The following is a 15,850-nucleotide window of genomic DNA, read 5'->3' as shown; positions in this document are numbered from 1 at the left end:
GAAATCCTACCTTGTCCCCATCATTGTACGGGTGCAGAGTGAACTTGGACTCAATGGTCTGGAGCCAGCTATCTGCTTCCAATGGCTCATCTTCTTTGTGGAACAGTGGCGGTTGAGTGCTCAGAAACTGCTCATATCCGGGGACAGTGGGCTGTTGGTGATGTTCATGCCGCTGCGCTCTGCCCTGCTCTACAATCTCCCGAAGGAGTGCCATCTGCTCGTCTCGTTCGGTGAGCATGGCCGCAACGGCCTGGGCCAAATCAGGAGGGTTCGGTAGGCCGCCATTCTGCATTCAACCATTATTGGATTAGTTACATGATTCTTGATTACAAGATAATCCACCATGAAAGAATGCAGAAAGCATAAATTAAACCAAAAGACCGGAAGTTTTGTAGAGCCAAATCCGGAATGTCCGGACACATGTCCCGGACTATCCGGAACTATATCCGGAGTATCCGGATATTCATGTCATGTTCACAACGCCCCCACCCTTAAGATGCAGAATTTTTTTTTAAAACATGAATGACATGAAAATAATGAATGGCATGATGCATGATCGCCCTACGCTACCTTCTTATGCAGAAACTCCAAATAAAAAGATAACTTAACCAATTACTATATAGGCAATAGCGAATAACTACCCCACCCGATTTATTTTAAGCCAGAAATCACCGTTAACTTAAGAAATCTTAAAATTAGTCGTACTCGTACCACCCCTCGTGCATTTCGACTCTGATACCAGCTGTGACGGAACCGCCAAATTAAAATTCGAAATTAAGCGTAATGGCCGTCATTTGAACACATCAGGCGCATTAGCTTAATGGTTTAATTTGACGGTCCTTTCTCAACCCACGGCCTGATCGAAACAACACCGGTAGTCCCACGCGAAGGCGGGCGCAGATGGTACAAACATGACGAATACTTGAAAATACACAACACAACATAAGATAGTACATAACTTTTTACAAACCTAGTTCAAATACAATAAATTTCCAAACCGAGTTCAAATATACACTAGCTTACATACTTTACAAGTTTTACAATAGATGTAACCAAAGTTCGATAAGAAAGGACCTACACTTTACTAACTACTCTAGTTCAGATTCTGTTCAATCGGTCAGACCGGTTCTCTCAACCGGTCAGACCGGTTACCCATGACCTGCCCAAGACCATCGGTTAGACCGGTACCTCCTACTGGTCAGACCGGTCCAAGCAAAACAGAGGAGTTGCACACTCTGCCCTCAAGTGTGCAACCCGCAGCCTTCCTATCCTACTGGTCTCGATCCACCACTTCCCACCCCTCTGCATCTCGGCGGATGAACTTGGCACAGCAGGGGCAGAAGTCGACGTCGGGGTGTCCTGAAATACATTTTTGGGTGGCAACAAACCCTGAGCAACTAATACTCCACAAGACTTACCCGACCAGTGGGTGTACTTAGCCCACATACCTAGACATGCAAGGCATTTAGCTGGTGGTTTATTTTGCAGAAAAAGCAACTAAAGTAATTCCTTAATTTCAACTTTTAACTCCATATTCTATATGTTTAACCATCAACTAGTAATTGCATCTTCTAAGCAACCATAGCAAACATTGAATATTAATTCAGGATAAACAATTCCAACCATCACTTATATTCCATAAAGTATTACTACGATGCGGTGCTGCAATCAAGGTGTTCATATCCGAGAGCAACTGACGGCGAATCGATTCGCTTTAACCTTGCAAGGTGGACCTAACCAACATGGCACGCAAAAGCCCCGTCGGATCCTACGAGCCAACCCTTCCCCTCCCCGCCTTGAACTACAGAACCGCCCCACCTACATATAGTCAGCCGAGCTCAACGAGAGACCACCAAAAGTAAATACATGCATCCCCAATTCTCTGCGACTACTCGACTCGCCCTAAGGGGTGGTGATGAAGTTCTGTACTTTTGAAGCAGGGCAGTACTAGGCTTACCGGTTTCGACTACCTCCTACTCCCGGCATGTGGCTAGTACAATTCAAACTCGATCACAGGGCCAGACAACGAATAGTCCTTAACCGACACAGACGGGGCTAGCCTTTCCCCACCCGGTGTCCATTTTCTTTTCCTTCTCCAACCTATTCCAATATTCCATATACTCAAAATAACGAGATATCCTATATCTCGCAAGTGACCAGAAATCACTCAACTTCTACCGAGATCTTATTAAGCATAGCATTTCTATCGTCCTATACATACTAGTATAGCTCCAGGGAACCTAGGGATCATGCAACTAGAGTTCCAAACAATTCCTAAACATAATGCACAAGTAATAGAAACATGTATAAGTGTCATAATTTTGAAATAATAGGGCAGGCACCAGGGCCTGCCTTCGGGCTGCTGCTCAGAGCTAGGGTCAACTGGGCCTTGGGCCGAGTCCTTGTGAACCTCCTGCTTGGCTTGCTCCAGCTGCTCCTGGGGCTCCGTAATCACCTCGTACACAACCTCCTCTACGACGGCTGCTACATGTATGCATATGATATGAGAAATGCAATTATGACTTGTAATGATAAATTAGTCATTGAACGAGTATAAGTACTAATAATCTACATAAAAATACACCCATACTAGTTGACAACATTTCCAGAGATCCGGAATATCCGAACCACTATCCGGAGTGTCCGGACCCCCCAAGTCCGGAGTTTCCGGGCCTATACCCGGAGTTTCCCCCGGAGTGTCCCAAACTCGGAGTATCCGGGTTGATACCCGGAGTTTCGCCCGTAGTGTTCCAAACCCAGAGTATCCGGGCTTATACCCGGAGTATCCGGACCCCAACCGGTCAGACCATACCGGTCACAACTTTCTGCCCAGCCCGAGCTAGGGTATCGCCCAAACGATGATGGGATGCGCTTAAGTGATGCAAAAAGAGATTACTGACCCGGGGAAACCCTTCTAAACATCCCAAAAGACGGATTGAACTAGTACAAGCTAGAGTACCTTAATCAAGCCTTGCTTGCACGAAGAACTTGAAAACGAAGTCTCCCCAGGGAGGAACACATGGAGAGGAAGGTTCCCCACACCGGTTGGAAGCTTCTATGGCTTTGGGGTCGAGTTGGGATGGGGGATTTGGAGGTTAGGGCTTGGGGAAGAGGTAGGGCAAGGTGAGGGAGTGAGAGGAAGAGAGGAAACGGGGAGGGAGTGAAAGTGAGCTGCTGAGAGAGAGAGAGAGAGAGAGAGAGAGAGAGAGAGAGAAATAGAGTGTTTATTATATTTATGGGACCCAGATGACCAAATTAGGAGAAATAGAAACTCCATGCCCGGAGTATTCGGGCCAATGGCCGGAGTATCCGGGCAGGGTGTTACACGGCCCAACAACCCTAAACCCTTTTTCTTTTTCTGGTTTAACCCTTACACGCGGGTCCCACCTGTAAGCGTCTGATGTGAGGCTGACCGATGGGACCCACTAACCTGCGGACCCCACTGACCTAGTTGACCAGTCAATGGTCAATGTTGACTTGGTCAACACTGACGTCAGCAGGGCCCACTGCTGACGTCAGCAGTTCTGACCCGCCTGGTGACGCCATGATGACGTCACGTGGCACGCTCTAGTGCTGGCACGTGTCACCTCTGTGTTTTTCCTTTTTCGATAATCATTTATTAATTCCAGAAAATGCTTTAGTCTTAGAAAATTCTTAATAATTTAACCGGATCCCTGAAAATATGAAACCAATTTCATAATTCTTCTAAAATCATGATCTACACGTTAGAATAGGTTTTGTTGTGAGTTGGATCTCTTTTGAACTTATTTTGTGCATTCTTGCACTTTGGCCCCTATATTTATATGTAATTACGATTAGGTCTTGACGAGAAGGAGTTGACCGACGTCCCGGACGACAAGAGGATCCAGAAGGACTACCCCGACACCCGGAGGACCCAGAAGGACATACCGGATGACCAGAAGACGTCAGAGACCAAGGAAGACCACGAAGACCTATCAGGTACACGCCCATTCGCGATTGAATACCTATTAGGCATTTGCTTGCTAGATACGCTATGCTCCCAAATTGAGTGTGATGAGATGAGCTTGCATGGCCATTTATTTACCGTATTCCTTGCTTCCCATACTTAGATGTAAATTGTTGAATGCTATTGCTTCTATGAGTGAGATTGGGTATGGGAATATATGATGTGATAGTCCTTACTTGCTGGAAGATGCCTCCACATATATAGGAGTTGGTGATTAGGTTACAGCGGGGGCGAGCGGACCCTTTTCTCTGATCTTCGGATCGGGAGTCGGGGGATTGTGTGTTGGGCACGACCCTGTGTGCACCTGTAATGGGTGACGGGCACCTATGGCGGGTGTCAGACTGTTCCGGGGGGAACTTTAGTAGAGGAGTAGTTGAGAAGCCGATACTTGTGATGGGTATCGATTGCAGACCGTGTTGACGAAATGCTACCTTGGACGAAGACGCTCGCCTCAGTTGGATGAAGCACTTGACTTTGTGGCCCTAGTGACGGAACTATGTCAAACGTGCACACCATTTATCCTTTATGAGGGGGGACCCAGCCCGAGCTAGCTATGCGCGGCACAATTACTGCAGGAGGATAGTGTTTCAGTGTCAGGGGGAGAGGGCAGGACCCTATCGCCCCCGATCGCAGGATCCATGGAGATTCCATTCTACATAGCTTCACAGCCCCGGGCGACCTTCTGCGGGAGGATGCGCCCCAGACCGGGTGTAGGATGGTGCCATAGCCGTTAGTTTCGTTGACTGGTGCCTCGGAGAAAGTCGGCTGATCCCAGGCTGGATTCGAGGCGAGTGGGTACAGGTGTACAACCCCAGCAGGGTGAAAACTATATGTATAGCCGTGTACTCGGTCATGTACAACTCTGGATCTGGCCCCACAAATATAGTTAGATCCACATATACTTTTCTACCTCCCTCTAGTACTACTTTTCCTGCTTGGATAGCAGCTGAGGTGCGGGGAGAGGGAGTTCCCGCACCGACCCAGGGTTGAGACAGTTGTAGTGGAAGATAGGAGACCGGGAGTCCGGGTTGCCGGGGCTGCCCGTGTTGAAAGGTGTTTTGGATGACTTATACATATATTGCTTGCATAGGAAAACCCTAGCCTATTCTTGGCATTACTTTTATACTGTCCGTATCCACATAAAGCTTGCATACGGATGGTGACATGAACCTATCCCGCCCTTAGGGATAGCCTGATAGATGCAGGAACCGAGTGAAGGAGTCGATAGGACGACAAACGTGGAAGGAGTTAAGGATGGCCCGAGCTACACTCCGAGCTGCCTGTGGAGAAGGATCGAGAAGATTCGTGAAGACGAAGTTTGCCCAGAAGACTAGATATCGTTTCCGCTTTCTGTTTGTTTTCTTTTAGCCCAAGGGGCTTGTACTCTGAGATTCGTAACACAAACCTTTGGATTATGTAATAAATAAATCCATGTGATGTTGTAAACGTGAGTTATGTCTATGATATTCGATTGAAATGAGTTCTGTATAAGATAGCTACTGATCCAGGGACTATCACGACGATACAGAGAGTCAGGTTCTCCTCTCGGGAACCCGGTCTGTTTCACATATGGTGTCTCTTTTTAGAATTAACGTGGAAATTTCTATATGCTCTTGGCGAACGTGGTGGCTTCTTTTAACGCTCCATTTCCTGTTCTTTCAGATGTAATAGGATGAGTGCCACACCCTTTTCATCCCTCTTGATGGTTATGCTATTGGTGACATGCATCTCATTGCCTTGGATTTATGATGTATCGGTCTCCATCTATCTAGTTCAACTTTGGTTCCTTGAGCCCACTTTCACAATAAAGAATCAAACAAATATATTGAAGAATGTGAGGCAAATAGGGATGACGATTAACTAAAAAAGTCTCAAATATGTGATAATCGCTATCCACATGTCTAGTTCGACTTTAGCTCTTTGAGCCAATTTTACCAAGGACGTTTTGTAATTAAGAATCAAGCAAACAGATTGAAGATCGACATGCGAGATAAAAGGAGATGATGATGATCCAAAACAAATTTTAGAGCGCTCTGCATATGTATGCATGTGTCAATCAAGCATGCATATGTAATTACATATGCATGCTTGATTGACACATGCATATGTAATTGTCCTCTTTTTTTCTTTCAAAACTAATATACTGCCGTTGTTGTCATTTATGTCATATTTGTGAGATCCATTGCACACTCCAAAAAACATGATTTTGGATTGATGTCCAAATTAAACCTAGTGCATGAAATTAGATAGTCTTAACCTCTCTCCCTTCCCTTCCACTTTTTATGATTTGCACCCTATATTTAGTTTTGATCTGGTCAATTCGGCCAATGGAATTAGTTAAAGGTGGGACATTTGCCTCTCTATTATTTCCTTATAAAAAGAAAAAAAAATGAAGCTCTAGTTTTCTATTTTTATTAGTACGACTGGTTGTTGTTGTTTCTCTTTTCTTTGGAAAGAACAGATGAGAAATTAGTAAAGAGATATATTGATCTTATTACTCTTATATTATTTTAATTTTCTATATTTAATATATGCATATTATTTTTTATAATAATTTAATATCTTTGATCGTATTCAACATGGATTCTTTGAATTAATCTTAAATTCTTTTCTTTTTCTATATTTAATATATGCATACTCTTTTTTTACAATAACTAAATATCTTTAATTATATTTGGCATGGACTCTTTATATTAATCTTACATTCTTTTCTTTTCTATATTTAATATATGCATACTCTTTTTTACAATAACTAAATATCTTTGATTGTATTTGGCATGAACTCTTTGATTAATCTAAGCCATTAGATCTTCATAAAATTCAACGGTCCAAATTCTTCTCTTTCTTAGATTAATGTAGGAATTTCTAGCATCTCTCGGCGAACGTGGTGGCTTCTTCTAACACTCAAATATTTATATAATAGATAGATAGATGGTCAACCAGAAGGTGCTATTGCTGAAGGATAAATACTTATAAATTGGCTCTACCCTTACTGAACTATCAAGATAGTACTAAGTATGTGCACGCAACAATCTTGAGCCTGTTGGTCCATCCAAATTAGATAAGGTGTCACAACATTTTCATCAGCTTCCAAAGTATTAAGGATTATGAATTCTGAAACTAGAGCATTGCAAGTAACTATATCGCCATATTACACCGACAAACTTTGTCCCTTATGATTTTTCACACTGCCCATTCCAATTCTCAAGCCAAAGGTTTCGACGCTGCTGCTTTGATGTAGCACAAAACTACTTTGATCCACGATAGTGCGCTGCTTGTTCAATCCAGGACACCTGCCTCCCTGAAGGATTCGACGCTGTCCCTGAGGGTCTCCTCAAACGGCCTGAATTTCCACCCCAGCGCCTCCAGCTTCTTGGAGCTGAAAAAAGGCTCATCGCTCACCTGCACAAACCTGCCATTTGGTTTGGATCAAGATGCAGCGCATCTAGCAGCAGCTTCAGTTTCAGGCACTATGCAGTATGCAAATGTTCAGTAAGAGCTGGCTCACTTGCTGCTGGCATTCTTGCAAGCCGGGTACCAGCTCCTCAGCAGCTCCACGACGTCGGACACCTGCCTCGCGTGCGCATCGCAGATGTACCTCCCCGACGCCTCCGGCGCCTCGTACACCAGGAGCAGCGCGTCGGCGACGTCGCGGACGTCCACGAAGTTCCTCAGCTTAAGCTTCACCTCGCGATCCCCTGCAGAGAAAGGTTTCAGACTTCCAGTCCAGGCCTTCTTCTGATCGGAGCACACAGGGGGGAAGTGACTGAGGCGAGAGTGCCAGTCACCTTTCAGGCAGTCGGCGATGACGGAGCTGCTCGCGTTCAGTGTGGACTGCAGCAGGGGCCCGATCACCAGGGACGGGCAGAGCGACACCACGTCCAGCCCGGTGCTCTTGGCGTGGTCGAATGCCTCGAGCTCTGCCAGGGTCTTGGAGAGGCAATACCAGTTCTGGCAGAGTGAAGGTTGGAGACAAAATCAAAGTTGGAACATTCTTATGATAGGTTAGAGTAAAATTAATTGGGAACATATCAGGTGCAAATCAATCTTTTCGTACAAACTATGAAAACTTCAATCTGAGTCATTGGATCAACATCCAAGGGGTATAGGGATTTCGGTTTTGGGTATGAATTTGTACCCAATACAGAGTTCGGGTCGGGTTTGGATTTTAAATTTGGGTTTCGGTTTTGGGTGTCCGGACACTCCACCCGAACCGAACCCGACCCGTTGTCATCCTTACCCCTCCCACCTATGCGCCTTTCCCCTTAGATGTTGAGCTGATGATTCAGATTGAAGTTTCCATAGTTTACATGGAGATATTGGTTTGCACTTTATATGTTCCCAAATTAATAATACAGCCGGCTATTGGCTATAAAAAATTTTACAGTCCATCTCTCAGCACACTGGTACAGTAGTTAGTTTTGACAGCGTCGCTATCAGCTACCCAAGTCCGGCCTAAGTTATCATCCATGTCGCTTTCGATTGCTCGACAGCAATGAGCACGTGGCTTTTTTGTGCGACTTATCTGTACTTTGTCGAGAGGGAGAATTAAGATCAACACGAATCTAATTGGCGGCTGCACTGGCCTACATGTCAGGGACGGAATCCGTCCTACATGTAAGAGAAACGCTGCTGCCAAATCATCGAATTTGCTCGAGGGAAACAGGGTGCGAAGCCTTTTTTTTTCAGTCACCTGAGTGGATCTGCAGAGCTCGACGTCAGACCAGCAGGCTTCGTCCATGGCCTGGCTCTGCGGCCAGGCAGGGTTCACCATCACGGCCGAGAGAGACGACACCACGACGACCCTCCTGACCTTGGCCTCGGAGCACGCCCTGAGCACGTTCGCGGTGCCCGTCACGGCGGGAGCGAGCAGCTCGACCTGCAGCAGGCAGCAGCAAGGTGTTGGGGTCGGGTGAGGACGGAACGAAGGCATGGCGACGCCGAGGAAAGGAAGCAGGGTGAGGTGCTGAGGTGCCTCGGGGTCAGTGATGGCGTGGACGGGGACCGGGGAGGCGACGTGGAAGACGCCGTCGCAGCCGGCGACGGCCGCCGCCACGGCGCCGTAGTCCAGCACGTCGGCCCTGAACAGCCGCAGCCGCTCCCCGGCGGCGGCGCCCAGCGCCGCCAGGTGCGCGTTCTTGGCGTCGCCTGCGCACGAATCGCGATTCGTCACACGCAATCCTCCAGGCTTCAGATTCTATTGAGCTGCATATGGATGAAGAATTTACCGGGATCGCGGACGGTGCCGTGGACCGTGTACCGGCCGGCGGCGAGGAGGCGCTGGACGAGCCAGGAGCCCACGAATCCCCCCGCGCCGGTCACGCACACCGCCGGCGGCCTCGCCCTCCCCGCGGCGCCCTCCTCCATTGGTACGGTGCCTAGACGAGACGACGGCCTCGTTGTTGCCACCGTAGACTGAATCCGGATCGCTCCAGAAGATGAAGATCTCGAGTTAATAAACACGGCTGATTGGAGGATATTGAGCTCGTGCAAATTGTGGCAGTTGACGTTGTGGCGCCAGTGTTGACGTCTTGCAATTTGGGTTGAGATCTGAAGCGGATCCTATGCGCACAGTACTTTGGCGGCAACGATGCACACAGTGGTGTTGGTATGTTGACACTATCCGAATCTGTATTTGTATCCGTAGGTATGCTATTGCAGTGTTTGGGGCAGCTAGCGAACCAGGTGGGCGGCCAATAGTATCTATCCAACCTTATTATCTACCTACTCCGATCATCATCAACAGCCTAATTCACAAATTGTGTTGGGATGAGACCATCTCAATTCTTGACATTCAAAGTTTCAAACCATAGCATGTCTTCATAGAAAGTCATGCACTTGTTGCTGCCGATTAAACGGACAAACAAGACGACACATTTTGATTTTCAAAATGCGATGAAGGGCGCTGTTTGGTTGGTCAACCCAGGACGCCTGCCTTCCTGAAGGACTCAACGCTGTCCTTGAGGGTCTCCTCCAACGTCTTGGATTTCCAGCCCAGCGCCTGCAACTTCTTGGAACTGAATGAAGGCTCATCGCTCACCAGGACGAACCTGCCATTGTTTTTTTTTTTGGGAACAGAACGAAATTCATCAGGTCACAGTGACCATGCCATTTCAAATTCACAATGCACCAAACTAAATGACGATTTGGTGGAACAACTAAAACTTTAGTGCATACTATGACATCACTAAATTTTGTTAATTTATTAGCAGTTTGAGATATAAGATTCCAAATACATGGCGCTGACAAGATCCTTACAAATGCCTTCTTCTCAATAAAAAGCACATAAAAAGGATGCACTAGAGAGGAACTCTACTCTCGTGGAACCTGTTTGGCCTCACCAACTTTGATGTACAAATTTCAAATACGATAAAAAGGAATACGAGTATGTCACACTTTTCCCAATAGAACTATTAAAACATTCTAATAAGAGTGCTTCTCAATGAGGGGGTGAAATTTTCTTTGGTGCATGTCAGAGTGACTTTTGACTCACTTACCTATGGGGCTCACATATGTCAATGACTCGAGGTCATTCTAATGTACATAGAAGAGTTCGGGCCTCTCAATGGAAGGCCATATGAAACAACTATTTCGTGAGGCACATGAAGCATTTTTTTACCCAATAACTTATACTACATCTGTTCCAAAATTTAGGTCATTTTAGCTTTTCTATATTCATAGCTTTTGCAATACATCTAAACATATATTATGCCTAGTTGTATAGCAAAAGCTATGAATTTAGAAAAGCTAATGACTATATATATCTAGGTGCACAGCAAAAGATATAAATTTAGAAAAGACAAAATGATCTATATTTTGGAACAAAGCAAGTAGATTTATAAGACACGTACATTGGAAGCTGAGAATCAAGAACAGACTTACTTGTTGGCATATTTGTAAGCCGGGTACCAGCTCTTGAGTAGCTTTATGACATCGGACACGAGCCTTGGATGCGAATTGCAGACGTATCTCCCGGACGCCTCTGGTGTCTCATACACCAGGAGAAGAGCATCAGCGACGTCGCGAACGTCCACAAAGTTCCTGAGCTTCTTTTTCACCAAACGATCTCCTGATGCGAGAGACATAGCAGACCACATCAGGCTCCAATCAATTGAACAAATGTGAATTGGAAAATGGGTGAGACCACATCAGGCACCGATCAATTGAACAGATGTGAATTGGAAAATGGGTGAGATTCCAGTCCAGAGAAAGGCAGTGAACCTGTCAGGAAATCAACCAGGACCGAGCTGCTTGCGTTCACTGTGGATTGCAGCAGGGGCCCGATCACCAGGGATGGGCAAAGTGACACCACATCCAGTCCAGTTTTCTTGGCGTAGGCGAATGCTTCGAGCTCTGCCAGGGTCTTGGAAAGGCAGTACCAGTTCTGGCAGAGTGACATTGGGAGGAAACACAATTAGAGTGGATAGGAAAAAAGAGAAAAAATTGGTTTACATTTTCAAACTATCGCAAAAATTCGATTTTCAACCTTTAGTAGCAAAATTGGATAGTGAGGACCATCCAACTATTGAATCCGGATAAGTTTGGTCCTTTGGATGGTTTCAAATGTGGGTTTATAATCTTTTTTAAAAAAACTAAAAATTCTAATTAGATCTAGAAAATCCAAACTAATTTATTTTAAAGTAGAAAATTATGAACCCAGTACCAATTTTTTCTACAAATGTAACATATCTATTATTTCTCTACTTTAATCTTATTTATTTACAAATAACAGGCATAACTACAAGCAACAAAATACTATGAACATGAAGAAAATTAGATCCGAATAACTGACAAGTAGAGTACCAATAGATAGGTTACATTTTAGAACTTTTGATACCCATTTCATATTTTTTAAATAAAATGAATTATTTATAATTTTTAGTTTGAATTTGAATATTTTACTTTTTACAAAATAAAAAATTACATTTGAAACCACCCAAAGGGTCAAATTTGTCCGATTTCGACAGACGGATGACCTCTGTTATTCGATTTAGTATATAAAAGTTGAAAACTGGGCTTTTATGATATTTCAAGAGTGTAACCGGATTTTTCCAAAATGAAATATATATATATATATATATATATATATATATATATATATATATATATATATATATATATAGGCGGGACTCTCTCTCGATGCCACCACGAAAGATCCCTTCCAATTGAACACGGGCGCCACGTGATGCGGAACAGTAGAGTTCCATCCATGGACAAAGAGAAATTTGCATTGAGATCCATCGACCACCTACATGTCAGTCAGATCAGTGGCCCTACATGTAAGTGGAGCATGGGTGACGTCGGCCTCACCTCGGTGCTTCTGCAGAGCTCGACGTCAGACCAACAGCCTTCGTCCATGGCCCTGTCACCCCACTCAGGGTTCACCATCACGGCGGAGAGGGACGAGACCACGACGACCCTCTTGACCTGCGCCTGGGAGCACGCCTTGAGGACGTTCATGGTGCCCGTCACGGCGGGAGCGAGCAGCTCGACCTGCAGCAACGCATCGGCGGCATGGATGGCCGGTGTCTGATGATGAGAAATCGAAATCGATCGAGATCGCACAAGAAGCTGAGGAGATCAAAGAAAAAGGGGTGGCGTGATGAGGTGCCTCCGGGTCGGCGATGGGGTAGTCGGGGACGGGGCACGCCACGTGGAAGACGCCGTCGCAGCCGGCGACGGCCGCCGCCAGGCTGCCGCAGTCCAGCAGGTCGGCCCTGAACAGCCGCAGCCGCTCGCCGGCGCCGTCCAGCGCCGCCAGGTGCGCGTTCTTGGCGTCGCCTGCACACAGATCGATCGAGAATCGATCACCGGCCGTCACATGCGCGAGCTCGATCGCTCTACCATGTTCGTTCACAAGAACAAGAAGAACTCGATAGATCGACAGCAAAAACTGCTGCTCGATTATATTTATCCATGGTTGAAATCTTTGAGCCGCTGCGTATCGAGAAAAGTTACCGGGATCGCGGACGGTGCCGTGGACCGTGTACCGGCCGGCGGCGAGGAGGCGCTGGACGAGCCACGAGCCCACGAAGCCCCCCGCGCCGGTCACGCACACCGTCATCGCCGTCGCCATTGCTGCGCTACGCAAGAGTTACGGCGGCGATGTCTCTGTCTTAAAACTATTGATTTTACTTTTTTTAGTAGTATCTCCGCCTATGGATACTGATGACTGATGGCAACTGTATACAGATGCTACAGTTTAAAGCACAACTCGAGAGATACATATCGACTGAAACAACTCGATTTAAATACACCTGCTGGACTAGATAAAGTGTTTCCGTTTTCGATTTTGCTTACAAGTCAGGTGCATTTTTTTTGTTTAGTGATGATGCAAAACATTGCTTGGAAGGTATTGATCAGCGGTTGCAATTGACAAGGTCGTGCCAGCCAGCTACACAAGTGCTCACTGGAAAGACACGGTGAGGTGGTGTGGATTCCTGGAGAACAGTCCAAACTGGGTACAGGCGTAGAGCACTAGGGGGGATCCTGTGGGCATGCACACACACCCTGTCTTGTGAGCACGAGGGAACACAACACTCGTCCTCCTCTTCCTTAGACTCGGCATATCAGAATTATGAAAGGTTTGCATCTCAGGTGCAAACCAACCACTTCAAGAAAACTATGCAAACTTCAATCTGAACCACCGGATCAACATCCAATCGCTAGATTATTCACGGTATCGATGCAACCGATGTTGCTGTCATTCTCATCCTAGGTTAGGCATGCAATGATTACGCGAAACTACCACCGTGAGCTGCTAATACATTCCTGAACAAGGACAGAGAAGGTTCAAGCATCCGTGCACATGTCACTGCAGCAGGGGCCGGTGTGGAATCAAGAGCAATCTTCATGCATCGGTGCTGACCAACAAATAAAGTAATTTTTCACAGTCATGTTCTGGCACGAAGGGAGCAGACGCGGAAGGCGTGGTTCTGAGTCTGACGAGTGGATCCCACATGGACTTGGCATTGGTGCCGACGTGTGTGCGCGCTAGCGTTCGGCATCGGCAAAGGTGGCATGGACGTAAACACGTAATCTCGTGGCATCAGATGCATTGTGGGCAATCGTAGTATAACTTTTGGTACACATCCTTCTGCACTAGCATCCAAGAAATAAAGTGTGTGTGGATGGCTCAGAAGCAATACTTACCTTTGCTGTTTGTTAGAGACATTCCTTTTCTGTATTTGCTGCACAGCTCATTGGATAGATTGTTTCCCAACCTAGATTGAATCATTTACTTGCTGCCTTACAAACAAACACTGAAGACTCTCGTGAGTTCATTTTGTGCCGACAGCATGACATGTGAGCGCTCAAATGAAATTTCTTTCACGCATCTCTTACTGATCAACTGCTAAGCCTCCCCTCCCCAAGGAGCACATAGGGAAATAGCAACGGTACAGCACATCAATTTCCCCCTCGCACATCTTCATCGATCGGTTCTCCTCCCACCACATCTATATTGACTATAAAAACTTACAATTAATCTTAAGAAAACTTGAATATATAGATCCAATGAAAACATGTTTGTTTCCAAATTTTTGAATTGATCTGTAAAGCTTCAATCGATATGAAAAAACTTTCTTATTGATTTGGGGTAACTTCCGTTCAAAAATCATTCGACCAATCCTGAAAACCTCTGAATAATTTCATAGAATTGTTTTGATTGCAAAACTTTCAAGATTTGAGCTTTCAGGCAATTAAAAAACTTATAAAGGTGAATACTTACAATATCCTGCTCAAGAAATGGTACCTCAAGGTCCATCCACACACTATTAGTTGCATGCCGCCGCCACCACCTAGGTCTGACTAAGACCACTCCAAGGTTGATCGGATTTGTCTATCGTGCTATATATGGAAATAGTACCAGAACCTTTTGGTATTGAAGTGACCACTAGAGAGGGAGAGAGGAGGAGGAGGAGGAGGAGGAGGAGGCCACAAGAAGAGGGAAGGAGAGGGGCATGGTAAGGCGGATGGTTAGGAAAGAATGGCCAAAGTTCGCAAGCAAGTCTAGATAGGATATAAGTAGCATTCCATCCCCTCCCCCCCACCCACCCACCACACACACACACACCCCTCGTGTGTATTTGCGTCGCTGTTAAGCATACTTGGTTGTCCCATCCTTTACATCTTATTACACTCTTTCCACATGGTATCAGACTAAACTTCCTTTCTTGCGATATAATGCTCTATTGTCGTATATATCCATATTGTTGTGTGCTAATCTCCAACAACACATACATGACCCTTCTTCCATGTCGACCGATTGCACATGTTTTCCATGGCATAGATTTCCATAAGCACAAGCATAGGTTATAATACCACAAATTCTCTTGCTAACATCTAATGTTGTTGTCAAGACAAATATATGTCACCCTAACTCTCAAGATCGAAAGACTGAACAACCATGGTGCATCCTTCTTGAAGAAGTCCGTGTGCGGTGATTCTATCTGCGTCACCATCATTAGTGAGATATGATTCCTCTCCCATGTCATGTAGGATCAAAATGTTTGATTGCCGCACTAGATAGCCTCTCGCATGGTGTTCGATCACGGTACACTCGTTTCTATCCTTGCTCACCCATCCATGGTCATTGCTATTGATTTCTATTATTCTTCTCCATGTCAACATACCCTCCCAAGCCTTTCATCTAGCTCTTTTTCTTTTGCGGATGTGTTAGAGCACGTATTTTATTAAGTGGGAAGTAATACGACTATTATAAACCTTAACAGGTAGAAAAATCTTATCTTTGTTTAGAAATTCACTCCTAATATATAATAGGTGCCCTAGGGGTGCAAACTACAAAGAGGTGACCCTTAGGTGCACCTCCAATCCTCTTTAGTTTAAAATTTTGTACTACTT

At 45.6% G+C, this 15,850-nt stretch overlaps 2 protein-coding genes across 2 annotated transcripts; both read right to left on the bottom strand.

Annotated features, from left to right (window-relative positions):
* Positions 1–7,045: 7,045 nt before the first annotated feature.
* Positions 7,046–9,455, bottom strand: LOC120703963 (cinnamoyl-CoA reductase 1-like). Its single transcript, XM_039988188.1, has 6 exons — positions 9,217–9,455; positions 8,964–9,136; positions 8,682–8,867; positions 7,777–7,939; positions 7,497–7,686; positions 7,046–7,400 (listed from the first exon to the last, which is right to left on the bottom strand). Exons 1-6 carry the CDS (start codon positions 9,353–9,355, stop codon positions 7,268–7,270), a joined length of 984 nt encoding a protein of 327 aa, XP_039844122.1. The 5' UTR covers positions 9,356–9,455; the 3' UTR covers positions 7,046–7,267.
* Positions 9,456–9,752: 297 nt separating this feature from the next.
* LOC120705212 (cinnamoyl-CoA reductase 1-like) lies at positions 9,753–13,073 on the bottom strand. The gene is made up of 6 exons (XM_039989683.1): positions 12,947–13,073; positions 12,600–12,769; positions 12,299–12,481; positions 11,210–11,372; positions 10,871–11,057; positions 9,753–10,038 (listed from the first exon to the last, which is right to left on the bottom strand). The coding sequence occupies exons 1-6, from the start codon at positions 13,062–13,064 to the stop codon at positions 9,906–9,908; spliced, it is 954 nt and encodes a 317-aa protein (XP_039845617.1). The 5' UTR covers positions 13,065–13,073; the 3' UTR covers positions 9,753–9,905.
* Between the last annotated feature and the right edge of the window lie 2,777 nt (positions 13,074–15,850).

The sequence above is a fragment of the Panicum virgatum genome, chromosome 4K (genome assembly GCF_016808335.1).
Source record: "Panicum virgatum strain AP13 chromosome 4K, P.virgatum_v5, whole genome shotgun sequence".
NCBI classification, from domain to species: domain Eukaryota; kingdom Viridiplantae; phylum Streptophyta; class Magnoliopsida; order Poales; family Poaceae; genus Panicum; species Panicum virgatum.
The sequence above is the reverse complement of the archived record's forward strand: the minus strand, read 5'-3'. Positions and strand labels throughout refer to the sequence as shown.

Bases quoted from the DNA above. Each gene is read 5' to 3' on its own strand.
- LOC120703963 (XM_039988188.1), bottom strand. From the start codon at position 9,355: ATGGAGGAGGGCGCCGCGGGGAGGGCGAGGCCGCCGGCGGTGTGCGTG. The intron at 9,137-9,216 runs GTAAATTCTTCA...ATTCGTGCGCAG, and splicing joins CGGCACCGTCCGCGATCCCG to GCGACGCCAAGAACGCGCAC. The intron at 7,687-7,776 runs GTGACTGGCACT...CTTTCTCTGCAG, and splicing joins CATCGCCGACTGCCTGAAAG to GGGATCGCGAGGTGAAGCTT.
- LOC120705212 (XM_039989683.1), bottom strand. From the start codon at position 13,064: ATGGCGACGGCGATGACGGTGTGCGTGACCGGCGCGGGGGGCTTCGTG. The intron at 11,373-12,298 runs GTGAGGCCGACG...TCACTCTGCCAG, and splicing joins AGCTCTGCAGAAGCACCGAG to AACTGGTACTGCCTTTCCAA. The intron at 10,039-10,870 runs GTAAGTCTGTTC...AAACAATGGCAG, and splicing joins GCTTACAAATATGCCAACAA to GTTCGTCCTGGTGAGCGATG.